The 26,019-nt window shown below is 43.8% G+C and overlaps 1 protein-coding gene across 1 annotated transcript in view; it reads left to right on the top strand.

Annotated features, from left to right (window-relative positions):
- The window catches only part of LOC138192521 (cadherin-12-like), a 54,336-nt gene that overhangs the window by 11,953 nt on the left and 16,364 nt on the right, over nucleotides 1-26,019 (top strand). Inside the window, exons 2-8 of the mRNA XM_069139959.1 lie at nucleotides 9,202-9,326; nucleotides 10,048-10,217; nucleotides 12,585-12,704; nucleotides 17,176-17,343; nucleotides 18,293-18,480; nucleotides 24,664-24,917; nucleotides 25,748-25,884. Coding sequence (XP_068996060.1) covers nucleotides 9,202-9,326; nucleotides 10,048-10,217; nucleotides 12,585-12,704; nucleotides 17,176-17,343; nucleotides 18,293-18,480; nucleotides 24,664-24,917; nucleotides 25,748-25,884 — 1,162 coding nt within the window. The remainder of the gene's footprint in view (nucleotides 1-9,201; nucleotides 9,327-10,047; nucleotides 10,218-12,584; nucleotides 12,705-17,175; nucleotides 17,344-18,292; nucleotides 18,481-24,663; nucleotides 24,918-25,747; nucleotides 25,885-26,019) is intronic.

Genomic DNA, 26,019 nt, shown 5'->3' on the forward strand with positions numbered 1-26,019 from the left:
ATGAAAGGATGAATGTTGTAATGAAAGGATGAATGTTGTAATGAATAGATGGATGTTGTAATGAAAGGAAAGGATGGATGTTGTAATGAATGGAGGAATGTTGTAATGAATGGTTCGATGTTGTAATGAATGGATGAATGTTGTAATGAATGGATAAACAGTAATGAATGGATGAAGATTAATGGATGGATGAATGTTGTAATGAATGGATAAACAGTAATGAATGGATGAAGATTAATGGATGGATGAATGTTGTAATGAATGGATAAACAGTAATGAAGGGATGAAGATTAATGAATGGACGAATGTCGTAATGAAGGGATGAACCGAAATGAACGTGAATACAGTTCATCAGGGTGATTACAGCTGAAGATCGAGTGATGTAAGTTGGGGGAAGAAGGATGGTGTTTGTGCTGCTGTGCCGAGCTGATGTCATGATTCTTTAATGCAGTGATCCGTTTCTTTCAGAGTCACTGAATCCTGGAAGCAGAGCAGTGTTTCCATGAAGTTTATCTGGTTGATGTGGACGATACAACGTCAGCTGGTCAGATGAAACTGTTAAGCAGGTTATTATTGTTGGACAGATCATCAGATATTTAAACAGCATTGCATTGTTTTGAATCCCTTTGTGGTTGTGTTTGGTCTCTTTGTGATTGGATTTGGTCTCTGTGGTTGTTTTATATCTCTTTCTGATCACCTTGTCAACATTTTGTGCGTCTCTTTGCTTTGAATTTAATTTAATTAAATTTTATTTGTATAGCGCCAAATCACAACACAGGTTATTTCATGGCACTTAACATGTTAAATTCCTTCCAGCAAGACTTTATGATATTACACAGAGAAACCCAACAATTCAACAATTCAACAATTCCCACATAAGTTAGGAGAGAAAAAACTCCTCTTTAAGGGAGAAAAACCTCCAACAGAACCAGGCTCAGAGGTGGGCGGAGCATCTGTCAACAGAACCAGGATCAGAGGTGGGCGGAGCATCTGTTAACAGAACCAGGATCAGAGGTGGGCGGCCATCAGCCTCGACCGGTTGGGGTGAGAGGAGAGCAGAGAGAGAAAAGGACAGCATAGAGATAGAAGAGAAGAACTGTTGGTGGAGACGACAATCACAGAGCAGAGACATGCAGATCCATGACGGGACATCTGGAAAAGAAAGAACAGAAACTACACGAGTGAAGGAACTGAATGGAGACAACAGATAATAAGAAGAAACTATGGGAGAGAAGAAGATGGTGAGGTATGAGTCAGTTAAAGAGTAGGAGGAAAGAAAAGAAGCTCAGCATGTAACGAGGTCCTCCAGCAGCCTCGGCCTATAACAGCATAACTAAGGGTTGGTTCAGGTCTACCTGAGCCAGCCCTAACTATAGGCTTCATCAAGAAGGAACGTTTTGAGTCTAATCTTAAAGCTAGAGAGGATTTCTGCCCCTCCAACACAAACTGGGAGCTGGTTCCACAGGGGAGGAGCCTGAAAACTGAAGCTCCGCCTCCCATTCTACTTCTGGAAACTCTAGGAACCACAAGTAGACCAGCGTACTGAGAGAGAAGTGCTCTGCTAGGATTATATGGTTCTATAAGATCTCTAAGATATGATGGAGCCTGGTCATGTAGAGCTTTGTAAGTCATCAAGAGAATTTTAAACTCTATTCTTGATTTCACAGGAAGCCAGTGAAGAGAAGATAAAACTGGAGAAATATGATCTCTCTTGATAAATCCCGTCAGTACTCTTGCTGCAGCATTTTGGATCAGCTGCAGGTTTTTAATGAGTAATTTGGACATCCTAACAACAAGGAATTACAATAATCTAGTCTAGAAGTAACAAATACATGAATGAGTTTTTTCTGCGTCACGCTGAGGAAGGATTTTCCTGATTTTATTAATATTACGTAGATGAAAGAAGGCAGTTCTGGAGATTTGCTTTATATGGTCTCCCACTGATGTTCCTCATTTTCCTCACCACATCTTGCAAATGTGACGAGGTTAGAGGACGCGGCGAAGCGGCCCACGTGGCATATATGTTGCTTTCTCATACTACAGAAAACGAGCCAGCGTGTACTGGTGTCCCATTCTGGTCTTCAGTAGTGCTCCACCTTCCCGTCTGGCTGAGTTGGGGTGTGAACCTCACTTCCCCGAAGGCAGCATGTATCTGTGCATACTGTAGTTGAGACCGCAGTGATGGCTGAGATCTCCGACATATCTTCAACTTCTGACGGCTTCACTGGCAAGGACACTGTCAGACAATTATTGGTCACAAAACCAAGTTTACTCTGTCCGAGCTTTTTTTTGGCCGGCGGCTCATTCATGTTTTTTTTAACTTGCTAATCTGCATTTAGTCTACAATGTATAGCGACAGTACGCTATGCTAGCAAAGACAACAATCGGGACGTGTAGTTTGACAAACACACACACACACAGATACAATCCATAATTCTCTTTATTGGATGTCAGATCACTTAATTACACAATGATTGGATTTAAAGTTCCAACATGATAGAAGCTATTAGCTAAGACATCGCTGACGTTCTATCTCCGGGGTTCTGACGTAATACTTAGCAACTATAAAGAGAACACAAAAACGCTCTCTAAACAGAACTATGGCACATGTGGTGTCCACAGCTTTCTGTGTGTGTGTTTGAGAGACATTTAGACGCAGTTCATTAACATATCACTTGAAAGTATTCCGGCGCCAGTGCCTGTTCAGAGGAGAGTCCGTATGGATGGCGCCCTCTGGTGGTCGTCACCACGTCTGCTCTCTTCATCTTCTATCAGCCTCCAGTTCACCAGTTGACACGTGTTTGCTGATGTTTCCAGAAAGGTCAGAGGTCATGGAGGTTTATGTCCGGTTGGATGTTCAGCTGATATGTTGTAGTTTTAGTCACGTAGAGTTTGTCTTCATAACTTAGATAACAGCCTCCGTCTGAGGAACATGTTGATCATCTTTTCCCTCTTTGTATTTCCTGTTAGCTTGATAAACTGTTAGCCTCTGGGGTTTATAGATGCCGTCCATGTTGCTGTTACTTAACAACGATGTTTTTACATCTTACAAACTGATTAGATTGGTCATCGTTAACACACTCACACTACAGCGACACATCCTCGTGTCAGAATCTCCTAATAATCCTCACAAATGCTCCTTCACTGATTTTAGAACACTGATGACTTGGATTTGCCTCATGAACAGGTAATGAGCCTATTCATAATCGGTCCTTCGGTAATATATGAAAACCTGAGACAGATGGTGACTAAAGGAAGGCTGCGTGGTTATTTAGCTGATGTGTAACAGAACAATCCATCTGTCCATGTGATCACCGATGCAGCAGTACGTAGCAGCGTGGTGCAGATGAATATGAGAGCTGGATCATCGTTGGGTTCAAAGTGAGCGCAACAGGATTAAACACATGAAGAATGCTTCCCTACTTTTAATGAGGAAACCAAATGTAACCTGAATCTTACATTGTCAAACAAGCTGTTGTTGGATGGATGGAAACGAGTCTGACCTGCTGCTGCCATAAGAAGATGTTTCCATAAAGACTCACTGTGTTGAAACATCTCCAAACACGAAAAGTGAGCGAGCAGCGGACTGTGTAGAGATTTCAAGCCTGAAGGACCTTTAAGGCATCATTGAACGTTTTCAGTGTTCTCCAACGAGCTTCAGCCGCCTGCCGGCCGTTCAAACGTCACTTCTCTAAATAAATGTGACTGAAGAGGAGCTTTGGACCCATAAACATCCTGCTGCATGCTGTTTATGTGACAGACTCAACACATGTCTTGTAACCCCTCTACTGCGTGTACCGGGCATATGCTTTCTCATTTCAAATATACATTAAGCTATTAATATTTCATGAGCTATGAGCTAATGTTTGGAGCCCTGTAAAGAAACATAATGAGGTTTCTGTTGGGGTCCAGAAGGTAAAAGGTTCTCTTCCAGATGTAACAACATGTGGTGGATCCGTTTGGAGACAGCAGAAAGAAACCTTAACTCTATTTAATCAGGAACTCTGTTGTTCTGTTTTAATTGGTCTGATCATTGATCTGATTGGGAGAGAACAGTGGATGAGTCCAGAGAGTTTCTGCGTCCTACAACCCATCATCATGTGTCCACTGTGAGAGGACTGAGGAAGGACTGGGGAGGGGGGGAGGGGGGGGGTAAAGAGGTGTGAAGCTGCTGCATGTATCTGGACAAACAAATATAATCTAATAGCAGAATATATGCAGATACAGACTCTGGTGACTCTGTTTGTAACATGAAACAGAACAAATGTAGATTTCAGTACTTGTACACAGGCCATCCTACTTACTCCTTGATCCTGGAACCACAACAGAACCGAGAGCAGTGGTTGGGCTCACACTGATTAAACACGGGCCGGTTTGAATTCTGAGCTGTGATTTCCAGAAACGTTGCATTAATAAATCATATCTGTGAAGTGCTGACCGGTTGATGAGTTTTTCATCAACTCCCTGCTCTACATGGTGATTTATTATCATTTCTACCATATCAAGTTATTAATAACGGACAGCATGACGGACTGTATCACAGAATACATCAAATTCTGTGAACACACCACCGTACCATCCCAGACTGGACACTGCTTCCCCAACAACAAGCCGTGGATCACCAGTGACCTGAAAGTTCTTCTTAATAAGAAGAAAGCAGCCTTCAGGTCTGGGGACAGGGAGGAGCTCAGGAGAGTGCAGCGCCACCTGAAGGAGAAGATGAGGGAGTGCAAGGACTCCTACAGGAGGAAGCTGGAGGCCAAACTCCAGCAGAACAACGTGAGGGAGGTGTGGACCGGTATGAAGGAGATTACTGGGTTCAAGGGGAGAGAGAGACAACCAGGGGGAACCTGGAGAGGAACAATCAGGGGGAACCTGGAGAGGAACAATCAGGGGGAACCTGGAGAGGAACAACCAGGGGGAACCTGGAGAGGTCAAATTAACTAAACTGTTTCTTCAACAGGTTTAGTTCACCGCCCTCATCTGTCTCCTCCACACCTCCCAAACACCTCTGCTGCCTCCCCCCCTCCCCCCTCTGCGCCCCCTGGTGAACTGCATAGAGCCCTCAATCTCAAAGGGCTCTTCCTCCATTGACACCATGACCCCCCCCCCCCCCTCTCTGTGACGACTGGCCAGGTTAGGAGACAGCTGGAGAGAATCCACCAGCGCAAGGCTGCAGGACCTGACGGCATCAGCCCCGGGGTCCTGAAGACCTGCGCCGTCCAGCTGGCTGAGGTCCTACAACACCTCTTCAACCTGAGCCTGAAGCAGGAGGAGGTCCCGGTGCTGTGGAAGACGTCCTGCCTGGTTCCAGTCCCCAAGAAGACGACTCCATCTGGCCTCAACGACTACCGACCGGTTGCCCTCACATCTCATGTGATGAAGGTGCTGGAGAGGCTGGTCTTGGCCCACCTCAGGCCGCTGGTGAAATCTTCTCTGGACCCTCTGCAATTTGCGTACCAGCCTCATGTGGGAGTGGACGACGCCATCATCTACCTGCTGCAACGAGCTCAGTCTCACCTGGATGGAACCGGTGAATCTGTGAGAATCACTTTCTTTGATTTCTCCAGTGCATTCAACACCATCCAACCACTGCTGCTGAGTGAGAAGCTGCGGGTGGTGGGGGGGGTGGAGGGGGGTGGACACGTCCACTGTCTCCTGGATCACTGACTACCTGACAGGCAGACCACAGTTTGTCCGTCTGGACAGTGTGCTGTCTGATACGGTGGTCAGTGGTACTGGAGCTCCACAGGGAACTGTTCTGTCTCCTTCCTGTTCACCTTCTACACAACTGACTTCCAGAACAACTCAGAGTCAAGACATCTGCAGAAGTTCTCTGATGACTCTGCAGTGGTTGGTGTATAAGGGATGGACGGGAGGAGGAGTCAGTGGTCGGTGTATAAGGGATGGACGGGAGGAGGAGTACAGGGCAGTAGTGGAGGACTTTGTGGAGTGGGGGGGAAGGAATCACCTCCTCCTGAACGTGGCCAAGACCAGAGAGATGGTGGTTGACTTCAGAAGGAAGATGACGGCTCCACAACCGCTGAGAGTTCTGGGAGAGGAGGTGGACATGGTGGAGGAGTACAAGTACCTGGTGTCTCCATGACAACAGACTGAACTGGAAGACCAACATCAACGCTGTCTACAAGAAGGGGATGAGTCGACTCTTTTTCTTGAGGAAACTTCGATCCTTCAATGTGTGCAGCGAGATGTTGGAGATGTTCTACCATCTGTTGTGGCCAGTGAACTGTACTTCGCTGTGGTCTGCTGTGGGAGCAGCATTGGAGCCGGAGACACCAACAGACTTAACAAACTGGTTAAGAAGGCCGGCTCCATCATCGACTACAAACTGGACAGTCTGGAAAAGGTGGTGGAGAGGAGGACGCTGAACAAACTATTATCCATATTAGATAATCCTGTCCACCCTCTCCACCTGCTGCAGGGACAGAGGATCACTTTCTCTAAAAGATTCCTCCAGCTCCGCTGTCACAAGGACAGATACAGGAGATCATTCCTGATACAGGAGATCATTCCTGATACAGGAGATCATTCCTGATACAGGAGATCATTCCAGATACAGGAGATCATTCCAGATACAGGAGATCATTCCTGATACAGGAGATCATTCCTGATACAGGAGATCATTCCTGATACAGGAGATCATTCCAGATACAGGAGATCATTCCTGATACAGGAGATCATTCCAGATACAGGAGATCATTCCTGATACAGGAGATCATTCCAGATACAGGAGATCATTCTTGCTCACTGCAATAAGACTGTACAATAACTCACCTCTGGCAAAATCCATCACAGTACAATAACACTGTTGACTGTGTTTCTTGGTTTGTTCGTATATAATATATATAGATATATCATGTACTGTATATACTGTGCATTTTATATTTTATATTTATATTTTCTACTGCTATTTACTGCTATTTTATTGCTTTTCTATTATTCTATTCTATTCTATTCTATTCTATTCTATTCTATTCTATTCTATTCTATTATTTTATTCTATTATTTCTATTATTATCTTATTGCTTCTGTATGCTGCTGTAGCGAAAAAAAATTCCCTCGGGGATTAATAAAGTAAATACCTACCTACCTACCTACCTAATATCCCATCGAAGAGCCAGAGTCCAGAAGACAAATCACATCTGAGCCGTCAGCAGATTACAAATCTCACTTTATATTTTTCAGACTGTGGTGCAGAGTATCTACACTACACACTTCATTCACCTCAGTCATTTAGAAACCACTTAAACACTGGTTCTGGTGTCGGGACCGGACGTTCACCTGCTTCACAATGAGGTGTCAGCAGTGTGATGGTCCTGTCATACATCTCCTGACGCTCTGGTCCAGCTCTGACAAACAACCTGCACAGTTCACAGGAGGTTCATTTTCACACAGCAGCAGGGATGAAAGGAAATGAAACAAGAACTACTTACATGCTGATGAGTGGAGGATCTATGTGTTTGTATAAAATATTGATTGCACTTTGTACTGCAGTTTGATAAATTCCCTTTCAGTAGAGTGAATAGAGTTCTCCTTGAACAGTCACATCAACCTACCAAAAAAAAAATAGCCCACTTTATTAAAATTATGTTTTATCTGCAGTAGTCAGAATCTGGATTAAGGTTCAAAAACAACCTTATTATTTATTAAGAGTTTATTAGTTAATCTGCTTCATGTTTTTCCAACTTCAGAGAACTTTCAAACCTTGAAGAACAACACGAGTACAGACATATGTCACATGATGAAAACAGGTTTCATGTGTTCATGTCTGTTGCTCATAGAAAAGGGACAAAATGGGTGTGCAGGTCCTTTATTTTTTATTCAAAATTTTATTTGGAACAGAACTGAAACATTATATTAAAAAAAACATGATGTTCCCATTTTAACAAGGATGAAAAGGGAAAAGAAATTAAAAGCAAACAAATTAAAAGTACACACATATGTAAATAATACCTATTAAATAAGTAAAAGAACAAATTAACAATCACAAAATTAGAAAATATGAACATTGAACAGAGGAGCAGCTACATGGACCATTTTGGATTACATGAAATCTAAATGCATAATCAATCCAAGATTGCCAACAGCTTTAAAAGTTTTCTTCTTTAAGTCTTAAAACTAAAGTTATTTTCTCCATCATAAAAACATTGTGGATCACATGAACCCGGTCCTCAACGGTGCCAGTTTCAGTTGTCATCCATTTTCTCATGAGAGCTTTCCTACAGTAAAATATTAAACATATATCTGTTTTCAGGACCCTGGACAGCGTCTGGTCTCTTATGTTGGCACAATGTCTTAAAACAAGAGTGATGAACAGCTCCAGAACACCTGGCGGTGATTCACCTTTTCTTCTCCACAGGACCTCCAACATGAAAAGTTGTTCTTTAAGAAACTCTGCTGTGCTGCTGTTTAAAAAAACAAAAACAAACAAAAAAAAAAACTTTCTAGATTCTTCCTCACATTTTCTCCAGCAGTGAGCACATGTGCTTCTCCTTTGTTGTTTGTTCATTTTTTCCAATATTTCCAATTGTAATGTTAAATTTCCTTCCTTTTCTCATTTGTCCTTCATACATGTTGTGTTCTCCCCGTACCTCCCACTTAGCTCAACCAACCCACTGTATAACTGAGAAATAGTTCCAATATCTGGGTGTGCAGGTCCTTTAAAGGAGCTCCTCTTTAAACCACGATGAACTAAATCAGTCACACTTTGCTCATTCATTATGACACAGTGATCGCAAGAGTTTTAAATACCTAATTGATTTATCTTTATATAATCTACATATGAAAGCAGCTTTGGTTTTCAGTGTTTTGTAGATTTTTTGTTAATGAATTTTCAGCTTGTACTATCTTTGAAGAAGCTTTTTACTCACAACAAATGCTGGAAATTACCATAATGTATTTACATATTCATGTAACCCGCCTGAATACATAACACTGATTAAAAATGTGAGTCTGTCCTATGAAGATAAAGATAAAGAGATTTTAAAGTTTTCATGTTGTCGTGTTTCCTTGGTGTTCAACAAAAACACTTTCAACAGGACAGAGGACTGTTTTACAGTTTTGTTTTACACATTATTTAAACTGCTGTGATGAACCTGAGAAACAAGTTGTGTTTTATGATGACTGTTGGAGCCTCTGAGCAGTCATGTGACTTCCTGTTCCTGTCCTGTCCCCCTGCAGCTCCACACAGACATGGACCACGGAGACAGCGCAGTGAAGTACACACTGTCAGGAGAGGGGGCGGGGTCTATCTTCACCATAGACCAGATCACAGGAGACATCCACGCTCTGATGGGGCTGGACAGGTCAGTGACTAGCAATGAATGACACCCAGTGATGCTGTCATTAATGTGGAGCTTCGAATAGAAACATTACTGGCATCAGTAGACACATATTATCATAGGAAGTGAGAGAAGGTAAGAAAAACAATTTCATTTCTGGTCTGGAGGTGTTTCAGTTGCAGCGATGGTCATCATGGACTCTGATACACCACACAGGAACGTACAGTTGTTCCAGTTGTCAACTTTCATGTCCAACCACAAACTGTATTGACGTACATCTGTGTTTGTCACGGCTGCTGTGGAGGACAGAGAGCAGTGATGCAGATCTGGATACTACACACCTGTGGAGGTCAGCGTCGTAATGTTGCTCCCATCCAGAAGTGAGATGTTCCCATTGCCTCCATTGTTTGGTTTCTGTTACTGAAGCGTCGCCTCTGCAGATACAAACCAGCAGAAGATGTTCACATGCAAAGGAATCCTGGTTTCTTCTGGAGTTCAACACCTTTCCAGGTTTCTGAATCAGGATCTGATGTCTGCATGTTCAAACACAAAGATGAGATAAGTGAATGTGTCTCAGTCAGATCTGCCTCACAGCAAATCATCAGCTTTCTTCTAAAGCAGAAACACAAGCTGACATGAGAATACGTCCACAAATACCCTGAGAGGTCTGAGAGACTGCAGAATGTTTATTGGAGTTATTATCATGATATGATGTGTGTAAGTGTACCGCCTGGATGTTTTCCAGAGAGGAGAAGTCCTTCTACACACTGAGGGCCCAGGCGGTGGACCTCCACTCAGGGGTCCCTCTGGAGCCGGAGTCGGAGTTCATCATCAAGGTGCAGGACATCAATGACAACGAGCCCAGGTTCCCAGACGGGCCGTACAGCGCCAGTGTGCCCGAGATGTCCCCGACAGGTACGTCTTCAGAGAGGAGGCAAGGACACCGCAAAGTGTCTCAGTTTAATCAGGACTTTCATCTGGAAAACAAAGCATTGAAAGGACATTAATATGTTATTACTCATGTAACAACATAACAGCAACATTTCACTGTTGACCTGGTTCATGATTTATTACACAAAACACAGGTCAATGCTTCCTGCTGCTCCGACAGACTGACGGTTCTCTCTGAACTTTGGGATCAATCCTTAAATAATGACAGCTGGTCAGCTGGTGTCTGACTAAAGGATTCAGTGAGTGTGTGTGCAGCACTGAAGATGATGACTCAGCAGTAATATGGCACTGAGGAGGTTCTCAGAAGTACCTGGGCTAAAGTGTCAGTCAAGTAGAGCTGAGCTGGTGCCAACCATAGAGAAGCAGCGTCACTAAAATCCAGATAACAATAGTTCTTAATAAGACCGTGTATTTATGCTGAAGGTCTGTGATCAGATGAAGTGTCCAGACAGCAGGTGGAAACGAGTTCATAATTAGTGGAAATCTGCTCAAAAGATTTTAAGAATTCTTGTGAGAAAAATATAATAAAACCATGCTGTGATTTAGCAGCTGGAAGAATGGCGAGAGGCACCAAACTATCAGGAACATGTTCCCTGAGTGTGAGTGTAGAGTATCACCCTGAGGATGGCTGGTGGAGAAACATTGACGAGTTGTGAGACAGTTGCAGTTTAAATACTGACGTTTCCTGTCAATTAAAAACATCCTTTTTATTGAGTTATTTGACATCACTGAGTGCAGCAGCAGCTCCATCAGCTCAGGATGAAGGAGGACAGATGAAGGTGGTGAGATTAGCAGATCTCAGTCGATGACCCTCAGATTGAATTTAATGTGATTAGCTGCCTTTAAATTTAGATTTACATTTATTTCAGTCAGCAGTGAGTGAACAGATGTTTGTGGGACTGAAGTCACAGGGAGGCTGGTGAGTTTTATCCTGCAGACTGTTTGGACAAATTAAGTTGTGTCACGTAGACACACACACAAACAAACACACACACACACACACACACACACACACACACACACACACAAACAAACACACACACACACACACACACACACACACACACACACACACACACGGCTCACTAATCCTTTCTTAGTGTCCATCTGTCTTTCATTACTGTGAGGTAATTTAACAGTGCAGGTCTTTAGGCTGTAAGCTGTTAATGCTCTTGTTGAGGTCTGAGGTGCTCTGAGACTTGAACCCCCGTCTGTCTCTGCTGCATCACACCGAGCAGCCAACAGCAGGATGACACGCTGCTAACAATAGACACCATCATGTTGTCTTGTTGCTCAGCAGGAGGTTTGTTTTCTGTGGCGTCGCTGACTTCTCCCACACTTCCTGACTCTCTTTGAACTTTTACGTCAGACTGCACATCCACTCATTCTGTTGGAGTCGAGCTCCGTCGGCTTTCTACTCAACAGAAGCGTTCACGTCTGATCTGAACTCTTCTGAGCTGAACGAAGTGTTGAGTATAAATCAGTGTGCAGATGAGACTGCAAACCTCCTTCACTTTGGAAAATATGACACTAAATGGAGGGCACCTTTGTATTTGATTTAATTCCTCCTCATGAAACATCTACAACTTTACCTGCTGCAGGACAAAGAAACTGCAGATGTAGTTGAGGGAGTTTATTCATGTACTGATGTTTTATTACAGAATAAGAATGAAATTGATCCATAGACCAGGCTTCAGCACGATTCAATTATGTCGTTATTATAGAGGAAGATGGCTCAGTCAAAGTTAAAAAAAAAAAACAGTTCTGGATAACGATATCTTATTTTAGTTCCAACAAAGAAGTGGATCCTCGCTGTAAAACTGATTTACTGCACGACAGATCAAGTACACTTTAAAACGCATCATTTAACTGTCAGTGACAACAAATCAATTTACACAATTAAATCGTTGACTTAGTGGAGGAGAAGAACTCATGTTGTTTTATTAAGGGTGGAAAGAAAGCCGTGACTCTCTCACTAGTTTAAATATGAAACTCATTCAGTCAAGAATATGAGGATTTAACTTCTCAGCAGGTGAAACTGATGTCCTCCACATCACGTCCTGAAGAACTGCCGCGTCTCAGTCCGTCTGTCCATTTATTATTACATCATCAGGACAGACAGATAATGTCTGTGAGTGGAAGTCAAACACAAACTATTGTCTGATATTAACCTGTGTGTGTGTGTGTGTGTGTGTGTGTGTGTGTGTGCATGTGTGTGTGCGTGCGTGTGTGTGTGTGTGTGCATGCGTGTGTGCATGTGTGTGTGCGTGCGTGTGTGTGTGCATGTGTGTGTGTGCGTGCGTGCATGTGTGTGTGTGTGTGTGTCTTCAGGGACCTACGTGACCCAGGTGACCGCTACAGATGCAGACGACCCCACGTATGGAAACAGCGCTCGTATCGTCTACAGCATCCTCCACGGTCAGCCCTACTTCTCCGTGGACCCAAAGACAGGTGAGAGGAGCGTTCATCACACCATGAGTCCATCATGCAGCAGCAGACTGACTCCTCCATGAGCTCACGCTCCCCGCTGCGTTCACTGCCCTCCTGAGAGTGTGAAACTGAGCTGGCCATGACTCAGCGAAGACTTTCTCCTCAGTCCTCCACCTGAATGCTTAAAGAAGCTCCAAAAGGATGTAAAGCTTGTCAGTCCTCTGACAGGCTTCTCTGTGGAAGAGTAATTACTCTGAATACGGACTGTCATGTTTCATTTTCTCCCTGAGAAGCAGCAGCTTCACCATCTTGCTGCCTGATCAGGACCGACGGTAAATATTCAACCAGTCAGTCTGCTGGGAGGATCATTTCAGAAAGATGCATTCAGATGTAGTTCTGTCACTGAAATGATGACAATAAGGAGAACCTGTCGACCTCAGTGGACAGAAGGTGTTCAAAATGAAACATTCAGATTTACGCGACCCGTTGGCCTCCCAGCAGTTCACCGAGAACACAGATTTATTCATTTGTGCACATTATGAATTTGAAACTGGATATTCAACTTGCTGTCAGAGCGTGTTTGAAGCTTCATTGTACTTCCCTCATTCCCTAAAGTCAGAAGTAAGGTCAGAAGTTTGACTCCTGACTTTAGGTTTCGGTTATGCATGAAGGAGTTCCTGATTCAGCACACAGCAGCTCACCAACAGCATCGACTGGACAAAGAGGAGATGAAAAGCTCCCGGCGTGACTCTGTCAGTGCAGAAAGGCAGCATGAGATCATACAGTGTTCCCTCTTCCCTGGTGCCGTGCAGTGCTTCCCTCTGGAGGAGATGTTTCCTGACCTGAGACCTGTCCTAGTTCACCTCTTTAACCAGTTGTTGTGTGGCAGTAGCAGCTTTCCATCCTTACTCGCTGAGTTCACAGCTTCTCGGTGCTCTGTCCATCCATCATCGTAGAACCACAAAACTCCTGAGCCAGCATTTGATCCGGTTGTTAAAACCACGTTTAACTTCTGGACTGACCAGTTGACCAGAGAGGGCTTCAGGCTGACGGTTTAGAGGTGATATGAACAACGTGGCGTCCTCAGAACCACAATTGTGCTTTTAAGCAAATGGAAGGAGTTTGTTTTTTATTGTGCTCACAAGATAATGAAGTATAAGTTTTTAAAGAGATTTTATATTCACTGAATATTACTATTTATATTCACTGTCTGACACTGAAATCCTGATGTTCTTTGTAATCTATTTTGACATGACAACATGGAGGAAAATCCATCAATGTTAAAGTCGAGCTAAAATCAGATGATTTTCGTTTTCAAATCAGACAGAAGATATTCATATTTAATATCTGTTAGTTTGATGATGGCAGACCTAGTTTGGAAACGTCATGCAGACAATCACATCTTCATGTGTTTTATCACAGTGAACTGAACATAACATGATGCCAGACGTCTGAAACTGAACGAACCGTCACTGAAAATACGTTCTGATGTCAAGATAATTATCTGATCTGCTGCAGCACTTTGACAACAACACACTGCAGCAACAACACACTGCAGCAACACATTGCAGCAACAACACACTGCAACAACACACTGCAGCAACAACACACTGCAGCAACAACACACTGCAACAACACACTGCAGCAACAACACACTGCAACAACACACTGCAGCAACAACACACTGCAGCAACAACACACTGCAACAACACACTGCAGCAACAGCACACTGCAGCAACACACTGCAGCTACAACACACTGCAGCAACACACTGCAGCGACAACACACTGCAACAACACACTGCAGCAACAACACACTGCAGCAACAACACACTGCAACAACACACTGCAGCAACAATGCACTGCAACAGCACACTGCAGCAACAACACATTGCAACAACACACTGCAGCAACAACACACTGCAACAACACACTGCAGCAACAACACACTGCAACAACAACACACTGCAACAACACACTGCAGCAACACACTGCAGCAACAACACACTGCAGCAACAACACACTGCAACAACACACTGCAGCAACAGCACACTGCAGCAACACACTGCAGCTACAACACACTGCAGCAACACACTGCAGCAACAACACACTGCAGCAACAACACACTGCAGCAACAACACACTGCAACAACACACTGCAGCAACAATGCACTGCAACAGCACACTGCAGCAACAACACATTGCAACAACACACTGCAGCAACAACACACTGCAACAACACACTGCAGCAACAACACACTGCAGTCACAACACACTGCAGCAACAACACACTGCAACAACACACTAAACAACAACACAATGCAACAACAACACACTGCAGTCACAACACACTGCGGCAACAATACACTGCAACAACACACTGTAGCAACACACAGCAGCAACAACACACTAAACAACAACACAATGCAACAACAACACACTGCAGCAACAACACACTAAACAACAACACAATGTAGCAACAACACACTAAACAACAACACACTGTAGCAACAACACGCTAAACAACAACACACTGCAGCAACAACACAATGCAATAACACTCCATCAACAACACACTGCAACAACATACTGCAGCAACACATTGCAGCAACAACACACTGCAACAACACATTGCAGCAACAACACACTGCAACAACACACTGCAGCAACAACACACTGCAACAACACACTGCAGCTACAACACACTGCAGCAACACATTGCAGCAACAACACACTGCAACAACACACTGCAGCAACACATTGCAGCAACAACACACTGCAACAACACACTGCAGCAACAACACACTGCAGCAACAACACACTGCAACAACACACTGCAGCAACAACACACTGCAGCAACACATTGCAGCAACAACACACTGCAACAACACACTGCAGCAACAACACACTGCAACAACACACTGCAGCTACAACACACTGCAGCAACACACTGCAGCGACAACACACTGCAGCAACAACACACTGCAACAACACACTGCAGCAACAACACACTGCAGCAACAACACACTGCAACAACACACTGCAGCAACAATGCACTGCAACAGCACACTGCAGCAACAACACATTGCAACAACACACTGCAACAACACACTGCAGCAACAACACACTGCAACAACAACACACTGCAACAACACACTGCAGCAACACACTGCAGCAACAACACACTGCAGCAACAACACACTGCAACAACACACTGCAGCAACAGCACACTGCAGCAACACACTGCAGCTACAACACACTGCAGCAACACACTGCAGCGACAACACACTGCAGCAACAACACACTGCAGCAACAACACACTGCAGCAACAACACACTGCAACAACACACTGCAGCAACAATGCACTGCAACAGCACACTGCAGCAACAACACATTGCAACAACACACTGCAGCAACAACACACTGCAACAACACACTGCAGCAACAACACACTGCAGTCACAACACACTGCAGCAACAACACACTGCAACAACACACTAAACAACAACACAATGCAACAACAACACACTGCAGTCACAACACACTGCGGCAACAATACACTGCAACAACACACTGTAGCAACACACAGCAGCAACAACACACTAAACAACAACACAATGCAACAACAACACACTGCAGCAACAACACACTAAACAACAACACAATGTAGCAACAACACACTAAACAACAACACACTGTAGCAACAACACGCTAAACAACAACACACTGCAGCAACAACACAATGCAATAACACTCCATCAACAACACACTGCAACAACATACTGCAGCAACAACACACTCCATTAAAAACACAGTCCATCAACAGGACATGCAGCTACATCGTTGATTTGTTTACTTCATCCACTCTGACAGCCTGCCAGCAGTTTTCAATCAAACACAGACAGGGACACGCCCTTTCAGAGAGCAAAAAATAAATTCTGACATTACCTCAAAGACTATTTTCTTCCTTTTGTTAATAAAACCATAAAAACATGACTGAATGTGATTTTCAGTGGATTCAGACAGTGATCAGCTGAGATCAGACCTCTGCTACATGTATTCCAATCAAAAAGTTGTATTGTTGTTTTATTGTCCCTGTTGGTTCCTCGGTCAGGAATCAACAACCACATCTCTGACCGGTTGAGTCAACCTTTTTAAACTTGAAGAACTTTTAGAAATGCATCAAAAAAAGCACAGTTAGTATGAAAAACTCTGTTCAAATGTTGGCAGGAAACATTGTTCACGAAGGGAACCACTTCTCAGAGCAAGAAGCCTTTTCAATAGAACATCTGTTTGAAGGTGTCTACACTCAGTCAATGAAGGCTCCTCAAGGGTTCCGGATCAGATGCAGTAACGGAGCAACAGGGGGCAATTATACCGAATCTATAATGTTAGGACCATAAGGAGACATCAGTAGCTCTAATTTAACCAGATTATGTCTTTAAAAGGAACATTAAAATCATAATGACCCTTCACCATCCCCTCCTCCTGCAGGAATCATCCGGACAGCTCTGGCCAACATGGACCGCGAGGTCAAAGAAGAGTACCAGGTTCTCCTCCAGGCCAAGGACATGGGGGGTCAGCTGGGGGGGCTGGCCTCCACCACCACCATTAACATCACCCTCAGCGACGTCAACGACAACCCGCCACGCTTTGCCAAGAGTACGTAGGTCTCAACGACGATGTGTGATTTGCTGATTATTTGGATGGATGGATGGATGAATGGGTGGGTGGGTGGATGGATGGATAGATGGATGGATGGATGATTAGTGTTTGGATGGATGGAGGATTGTTTGGATGGATGGATGGATGGATGGATGGATGGATGGATGGATGGATGGATGGATGGATGGATGGATTAGTGTTTGGATGGAGGATTGTTCAGATGGATGGATGGATGGATGGATGGATGGATGGATAGATGGATGGATAAGTGTTTGGATGGATGGATGGATGGATGGATAGATGGATGGATAAGTGTTTGGATGGATGGATGGATGGATGGATGGATGGATGGATGGATGGATGGATGGATGGATGGATTAGTGTTTGGATGGAGGATTGTTCAGATGGATGGATGGATGATTGTTTGGATGGAAGGATGGATGGATGGATGGATGGATGGATGGATGGATGGATGGATGGATGGATGGATGGATGGATGAGTATTTGGATGGATGGATGATTGTTTGGATGGATGGATGGATGGATGGATGGATGGATGGATGGATGGATGGATGGATGGATGGATGCATGGATGCATGGATGGATGGATGGATGGATGGATGAGTGTTTGGATGGATGGATGAATGTTTGTATGGATGATTGTTTGGATGGATGGATGGATGGATGAATATGTGTTTGGATGGATGGATGAGTGTTTGGATGGATGGATGGATGGATGATTGTTTGATGGATGGAGGATTGTTTTGAAAGATGAGTGATTGGATGGAGGAGTGTATGCATGATTGTTTGTTTGGATGGATAAATGGATGGATGATTTTTTTTTTGGATGGATTGGTGGATGTTTGGATGTGTTAGGATGGGTAGAGGAGTGGTTCACCTGTAAATAATTAAAATCTGTCATTCCCTTCTTTAACCATCCTCTCAGGTATCTTCCACCTGCGGGTGCCGGAGTCGGCCTTGGTGGGTTTGGCGGTGGGTCGGATTCGAGCCCACGACCCGGATGCTGGCAGCAACGCAGGGGTGGATTACACCATCGTCCCAGGAGATGAAGGCCACATGTTTGACATCATCACTAATGGCCAGAGTCAGGAGGGAGTAGTGCTGTTGAAGAAGGTAACTTCCCCCATCATCAGATGGATGGCAGACAGCAGAGCTCTGCTGCTGCAGCTGAATGTTCCTGATGATGTGGTGGCCGTGTGTTCTCTCTGTATGACCCGGGCACTGAACGGTTACAATCTGTTAGATCTCAGTCTTTGTTGATTTGATGTATCCAACAAATATGTTTTAAAAAGCTCTGGAGTTCAGAGGAAAGCGACTCTCTGCCAGAAATTCTCCAGCATCAGTTGGTTGGTTGTTGCTACCAGTAAGTATTACTGGAGTACATTCATTTTTAGGTTTTCTGTAAATCACTGCTGCTCAGTGGACTCAATGTGGATTCCTTCACAATAAAAACTCCTTGATTGGAGCGGGATTTATAATGTAAAACTTTGTATTACTAGTTTCGTGTTTTCCTTACAGTAGTGTTACAGTGGTCATAAACTGGTCACTGTTTGGTCCTGTCCAGTACCATCCTGTTGTGGTGGAGGGTTTCATTCGTCCCTGTGACCCTGAGAGTGGTCTTGTCTGGGCCAGCAGCTCCCTGTAAGGTTACCTGATGAACATTTGTCCCATTGGAGGAACCAGGCCCAGAGTGATCGACGGGCTCTGAATCAGACAGGAAAGGGATTTATCATGTGAAAAAGAAAAACCAGACCCCTTTCTGGCTCACAGAATCTGAACCTACTAGCTGGGCCTGGAGCTGTACTACTCGGAAGGTAGCACCACCGTGTGGTCCCACCGCCTGCAAGGAAATATTGCTCTAAGCTGGGCATGTACCCATCCACTATGAATGAATGAAGCCTGTAAGCAGCACAACTGGATTATGTAAACTTGAATCACAGCAATATATTCTCAACTCTACATTTTAACCCATTTAATCCATCAGTGTTCTGCTCATCGTTTTACTGCATGTCTGCACTCACCACCAACCTGACAGAATCTCCCAGGCTCCACCTAGACCAGTGATCCTCTGGGAGAAGTGAGGTCTGAGACACGATGTCTTTCACCACCTGCTGTGTGTCAGCTGCAGGTCCGACTATTAAAATCAGTGAGTTTCTCTTTGATAACGACAACAGTGTTGAATCTCTGAGGTCTGACAGGTGATGAGCTGTAAATCAACTGTTGTATCTGACAGTGTTCTCCCATTGGTCTGAACCTGCAGCTCATTTTGCTGACAGCAGCGTTTCTCCATGGGCGTGCTGTCAGTGATGTGAGTGTGGGAGGAATATGCTGATCTGGCTGTGATCCCCATCACTCTGCCTGTTAACCTCCCATTGAACCAAGCCATCAGACTAGATAATGCCTTACACACACTCACAAACACGCACTCTAACACACATAAAACGGCTTTATTCTGCTGAGTCAGCCGTTGGATTCCCCTGATTACAGAAGATCTGTGGTGTGTATCGGAGGGAGGGAGAGGAACAGAGGTGCAGAAGGAACAGAGAAGGAACTAAGGAGGAGGCAGGAAGTGGAGAGATTCTGCATCACTTCTTCTTTCAGCATGAACATGGAGCAGGAGCAGGAGTGGTTGCATGAGCACCAAACTAGATTGAGAGTGAGGCTCTCCCAGAAGGACTCATGTAAGGACTTAAGAAAAGTTTAACTCTCTTAAATGTTCCGTCTACAGAGAAACCTCCTCATATCACACACACACACACACACACACACACACACACACACACACACACACACACACACACACACACACACACACACACACACACACACACACACACTGGAGTACCCAGCCAACATGTCACATCACATCAAGCAGTTTAACATTAGATGCTGCAGAGGCTTTTATTTCAGACTCTCCTCTAAACCAGAGCAGACACGACAGCTACTTTGTGAGCACAAAACTTAGCCAGCTACGTCTCCTATTTCAGAGATGAGAGAAGTCATGAATCCGGGGCTGACACCCTGTCCCCGCTCGCCGCTGGAAGACAAAAAGGCAGCTCAGGAGCTTTTTTTAATGCAACTGACTGAAAGATTAGACTTTTGGTTCAGTGATGTTTTAGCACGCAAGTTCAGATCTAAACTAACTTTTAAAACGGTTGTCTCTAAACTGGTCCAACGTCAGGGACAAAAATCTAAAAATATTGAATTCATGTTCAATAACAGCCAAAATTACTGCAATATTTGATCATGTTTAATATTTTGTAAGCATCATTTCAAGCTAACTGCATCCTGGAGGGTTTACTGTAAACTGTGCAGTTAAACTCGTTTTAGTATTTGCTGCAATCTCTCATCGGGTATATCCAACAAGTCTGTTTCTGTGCTATGATGAACTCTAAAGACTGAACATCTTCAAACAGATCATTCCTTTGTAAATGATCACAAAGTTGATTTGAAACAACTTTTTCAAGGATTTTAGAAATAAACGTCAGGTTGTAAATTGGTCTGTAGTTTCCTAAAACAGCTGATCAAGAGTCGTCTTTTTAAGTAAAGGTTTAATTACAGCCACTTTAAAAGCCTGCGGTACACAGCCGGTTATAATAGATAGGTTGATCTGATCTAATATGGAAGTATTAATTAAAGGGAAGACTTCCTTAAAAAGTTTAGTTGGGATGAGATCTAACAGACAGCTAGAGGATCCAGATGAAGAAATAATTCTAGTTAACTCAGAGAGCTCAACAGGAGAGAAATGTTCCAAGTTTACATCTGGTCCTACATTTGCTTTCAGGGCTGCTGTTGCTTAGCAACACATCAGTGATGGTGTCAGGAAGGGTCGGCCCGATTCTCTCCCTGATAGTAAGAATTTTATTAGTAAAGAAGTTAATGAAGTCATTACTGCTGAGAGCTGAAGGAATAGAGGACTCAACAGAACTGGGACTCTTTGTCAGCCTGCTACAGTGATGAAAAGAAACCTGGGGTTGTTCTTGTTGTCCTCTATTAATGATGAATAATATAAAGTTCTGGCCTTACCAAGAGCTTTCTTATATAATATTAGACTCTCCTTCCATGCAGGTGAAATTCTTCTAAATTAGTGGAACTCCATTTCCTTTCCATCTTTCTAGTCGCTGCCTAGCAGAGCGTAGTTCTGAGTTGTACCATGGAGACAACTTCCTCTGGTTCATGACTCTCTTCTTCAGAGGGGCGACATCATCTAGAGTTGTAGCAGAGATACTGCAGTGTTTTCTACCAGATGATCCACTAGTGTGGGACTAAGATCAACGTAGATGTCTTCCACTGCTTTAACACACGGCATCGAAGAGGATAAACATGTAACTGCTTCCTTAAACTTGACCACGACATCATCTGACAGACATCTACTGTAGTGGGATTTATTCCCACATGCTGTGTCGTCCATTATTGGAACTTCAGATGTTAATAAGAAGTGGTCCGACAAAACAGGGTTTGGAGGAAATACTATTACATTTTCAGTTTCCATCCCATACGACAGAACCAGATGGAGAGTGTGGTTACCACGGTGACGGGGTTTATTTATATCCTGATAAAAGCCTATAGAATCTAATAATGAGCTGAAAGTAGAACTGAGGCTGTCGTTGTCCACGTCAACATGAATGTTAAAGTCTCCCACTATCATCACTTTATCTGAACTCAGCACTAAATCTGATCAAAAGTCAGAGTTCAGTTAGAAACTCTGAATAAGGACCAGGTGGGAGATAAACAACAACAATACAATCCGTTTCTCTGCTTTCCAGTTCGGGTGAGAGACTAAGAGTCAGACTCTCAAATGATTTATAACTAAGTTTAGGCTTTGGATTAATTGATAAACTTGAGTGAACGATTGTTGCCATTCCTCCTCCTCCTCCTCCTCCTCGGCCTGAATCTTTATTGTTATTATATGTCCATATATTATATCTCTAACTGTCCTTTATTAAGTATTATTATAATTCACTGTCTCAGTCATGAGGAAATATGTTGCATCCATCTGTCAGATAGTCACCTGTGTGTTTGTCAAATTGCTTTTAAGAATAAAAAACATTAATTTTTAAGAGTGCAGGAGGTTTTTATAATGAAATCCTCCATCTTTTTGTGGAGTGTTTTGCTCGTAGTCTCATGTTTTACTCCAAGTCAGTACAGCATATCATTCAGTGGCTCTTCATGCAAATCGGTGGTCTGCAGCTCGCTGCAGTAGAGGAACAGGTGACCACCTGGTGCAGGTGTATTTACCTCCTGCCACTCGGTTCATGTTTCACCTCTTTCAGAGGGAGGGAGGTGACCGAGGAGGCCTAAGACATGGATCTTTTCCTTGGGCAGCGTGTCACATCTGATGTGAGAGATAATCGGGTCACGTCATTGGGTACTTAACATGCTAGCGTAGCAGTTAGCGGTGGTTTCTGTCCCTCTGCTGCTCACCTGTTTGTTCCTCCACCTCCTGCAGAGATAATTCTGCTCGCAGTCTTTCCACATGTTGGAGGTGAGGAACTGAATTAGAAGCTCAGCTCCACACGATGACAAATAACCCGTTAGCTGCAGGAGCTAATCGTCTCCCAGCAGCCTTTGTGTGCCGACCCAAAGTTTAATGTAATTAAACATAAATATAGCAGGTTTTATGGAAGTCAGTGCGAATAACACAAGAGAGTCCCTGGTTTACTATTCCTCATCTGACCAATGGTGACGTTGTGTCTACATCAGCTGATAAGAACGGCACCACTGATCTCATCTGACTGGACAGGTGTCAGTCATCATCAGACACTAATCAGACTCACTATATATACTGAACTACTGATATGGAAGTCAATGATTACATCAATAACTAAAACCAATATCACATATCAACAGCTAGAAAACGCTAAAGGACTTTGGCCGCATTCACTTTTGTTCAACATTGAATGTACAATCAAATACAAAGTGATCAAATGAACGACAGGGTGTCATCTAGTGTGTATGTGTGTGTATGAACACATGTCAGGTGTGGAACAGAGATCATGTGACATGAAGCAGGAGCAGTGAGTCAGTTTGGAGTGTGTGTGGTGCTGATGGTTAGGAACCAGGAGGGATGGGTCACCCTGTGTGTGTGTGTGTGTGTGTGTGTGTGTGTGTGTGTGTGTGTGTGTGTGTGTGTGTGTGTGTGTGTGTGTGTGTGTGTGTGTGTGACTGTGTGTGTGTGTGTGTGTGTGTGTGTGTGTGTGTGTGTGTGTGTGTGTGTGTGTGTGTGTGTGTGACTGTGTGTGTGTGTGTGTGTGTGTGTGTGTGTGTGTGTGTGTGTGTGTGTGTGTGTGACTGTGTGTGTGTGTGTGTGTGTGTGTGTGTGTGTGTGTGTGTGTGTGTGTGTGTCTCTCCTCCTCATGGTTTCAGTGACAACAGTGTCCACTGTCTCCAGCAGCTGCAGGTAAACTGCCTGTGACGTGTGTGTATCTGAATGTGTATCGGTACAGTGTGTGTTTCCGGTGTGTTCATAAGCAGATGAAGAATGGAAATCCAACTTCCTCTGTGTCCGAAGTGTTCAGAGAGCTGAGCGTTCATCACACTGACTGGACTTCAGGAACCAAACATGCTGCTTTTGAAGTCTCTGCTGGGAGGAATTAATATATGAAGTAGTCACCGTTTCTATGCAACAATCAGGCAGGTGATCTTTGCATCATGCCTGAGATGTAGAAATGGAATTATTGAATGTGTGTAGATATACAGGATGAGGTTACAGAATCCTCTCAGTGCCAGCACTAATTATTGTGTCTGCTTCATTCACCCACTAACTGTAACTGTCATGTCGTTCCTCCATAGTGGAGCAGGATGAAGCTGAATGTGACTACAGTACATGTGCTTCAGTCACTTATTTATGTTTATAAGCTTGTTTTCAGCTTGAACAGTGTGGGAGACAACTCAACATTATATTTAAATTAAAATAATATTTAATTCGGGTGTTAATGGGGTTCTATTAAAGTCAGCTGTTTTTAGTTAAATATGAAGCACTGAGCAACAAACATGGAACTGAGGTGGCATCACACTCGCTTTATCTTTTCATGGTAACTTCTATGACCTCCATCTCAGAATCAGGTGACGGGACCTCAGTCTGTGACGAAGATCCTGATCTTCGTCACAGACTGTTAAATCTACTTCCCAGCCAGTAAACCTGAGCAGGGCTGTAATCTATGACCAACCGCTCGGTCTTTGAGATGTAACAGACGGTGGTCAAAGGTCACTGTGTGATCTACCTGTCTGTCCAGCTCTGTTGTCTTTGGGTTTCATCCCTCCTTCTCTCTTGTCTTTGTTCCTGTGTTTCTTCAGACCCTCGACTATGAAACCAAGAAGTCGTACATGTTTAAAGTGGAAGCGTCCAACGCCCAGCTGGACCCCCGGTTCCTCCACCTGGGCCCCTTCAGGGACTCAGTGACGGTCAAAGTCAACGTGCTGGACGTGGATGAGCCGCCTGTCTTCACCAAACCGTCTTACTCCATGGACGTGTACGAGGACACGCCTCCAGGAAGCATTATCGGCTCGGTGACGGCTCACGACCTGGACGCGAGCAGCAGTGCTGTCCGGTAACAAGCTCTTCTTCAGCTGCAGGAGGAAATTAGAGCAGATATCATAAATATGTATAACATGTATATATTTAACCGGGTTATTTAATGTGTGGTCCTGGAGGGCTGATATGAATGCAACATGCTTTATTTACCCTCCAGATGAATTACCTTCACACTCATGGATGTTCTCTGTGCTTTTGTAAATCACCCTTTAAACTGAAGCTCTCTACCTTCACTCCAACATCGACATGTGTCACAAACACAAGAGCTCTCCTGTGATTGGTTGAATTAAACATGTTGGAGTCCCGGGTCTGTACATTTTTGGTACAGCAAACAAAACAAATAAATAAGTCAAAAAAAGTGAAGAGCAATTCAATTTTTCCGACTTGAACTGTTTGCTGTCAACTATAAAAGGCATAAAATAAATATGTTAAAATATTAAGACAAGTGAAAATGATTCCTAGTTAACCATTAACCCTGCTCAAAGTATGTCTGTCCGTCTCTTTGTCAACATGAGTAAACACGGTTGACTTAACGTTTGTCAGAATTGTCTGTGGATAACATGACCAGCAGCTCAGTGAGAGTACTGATTAAAACTTAATTAAAATAGCATGAATTAAACACTGAGAGTGTGTTACACTGAAGGAAAACGTCTGCTGCCCTGTCAACATATTGCAGGTGGAGATCCAAGTTGGTCTGGGATTACAGGACATACTGTAAATAAACTGATAGAAGCTGTTGGTATGAACACATATACAGTTGTGTGTTCCTCTGCTGCACTGAAAGAACTTCTTAGATCTCATGACACAGATCAACACCTGTCCTCTACTCTTGCCTTGTCTCTACAGGTATCTGTTGGAGTGGCAGACGGAAGCTGACAGCTGCTTCGACATCGACAATGTGGAGGGAACCATTTCTACCAACGATTACCTGGACAGAGAGACAGCTGTTCAACACAACATCACCGTGGTGGCAACCAAACTCAGTGAGTACTACACACCAACAACATCACCATAACAACCAAACTCTGAGTACTATTCAATTCAATTTAATTCAACTTTATTTATATAGCGCCAAATCACAACACAGGTTATTTCATGGCAATTAACACATTAAAGTA

This window comes from Embiotoca jacksoni, unplaced genomic scaffold (assembly GCF_022577435.1).
Source record: "Embiotoca jacksoni isolate LCO1_2020_lvr unplaced genomic scaffold, fEmbJac1.0.p SCAF_88, whole genome shotgun sequence".
NCBI classification, from domain to species: domain Eukaryota; kingdom Metazoa; phylum Chordata; class Actinopteri; family Embiotocidae; genus Embiotoca; species Embiotoca jacksoni.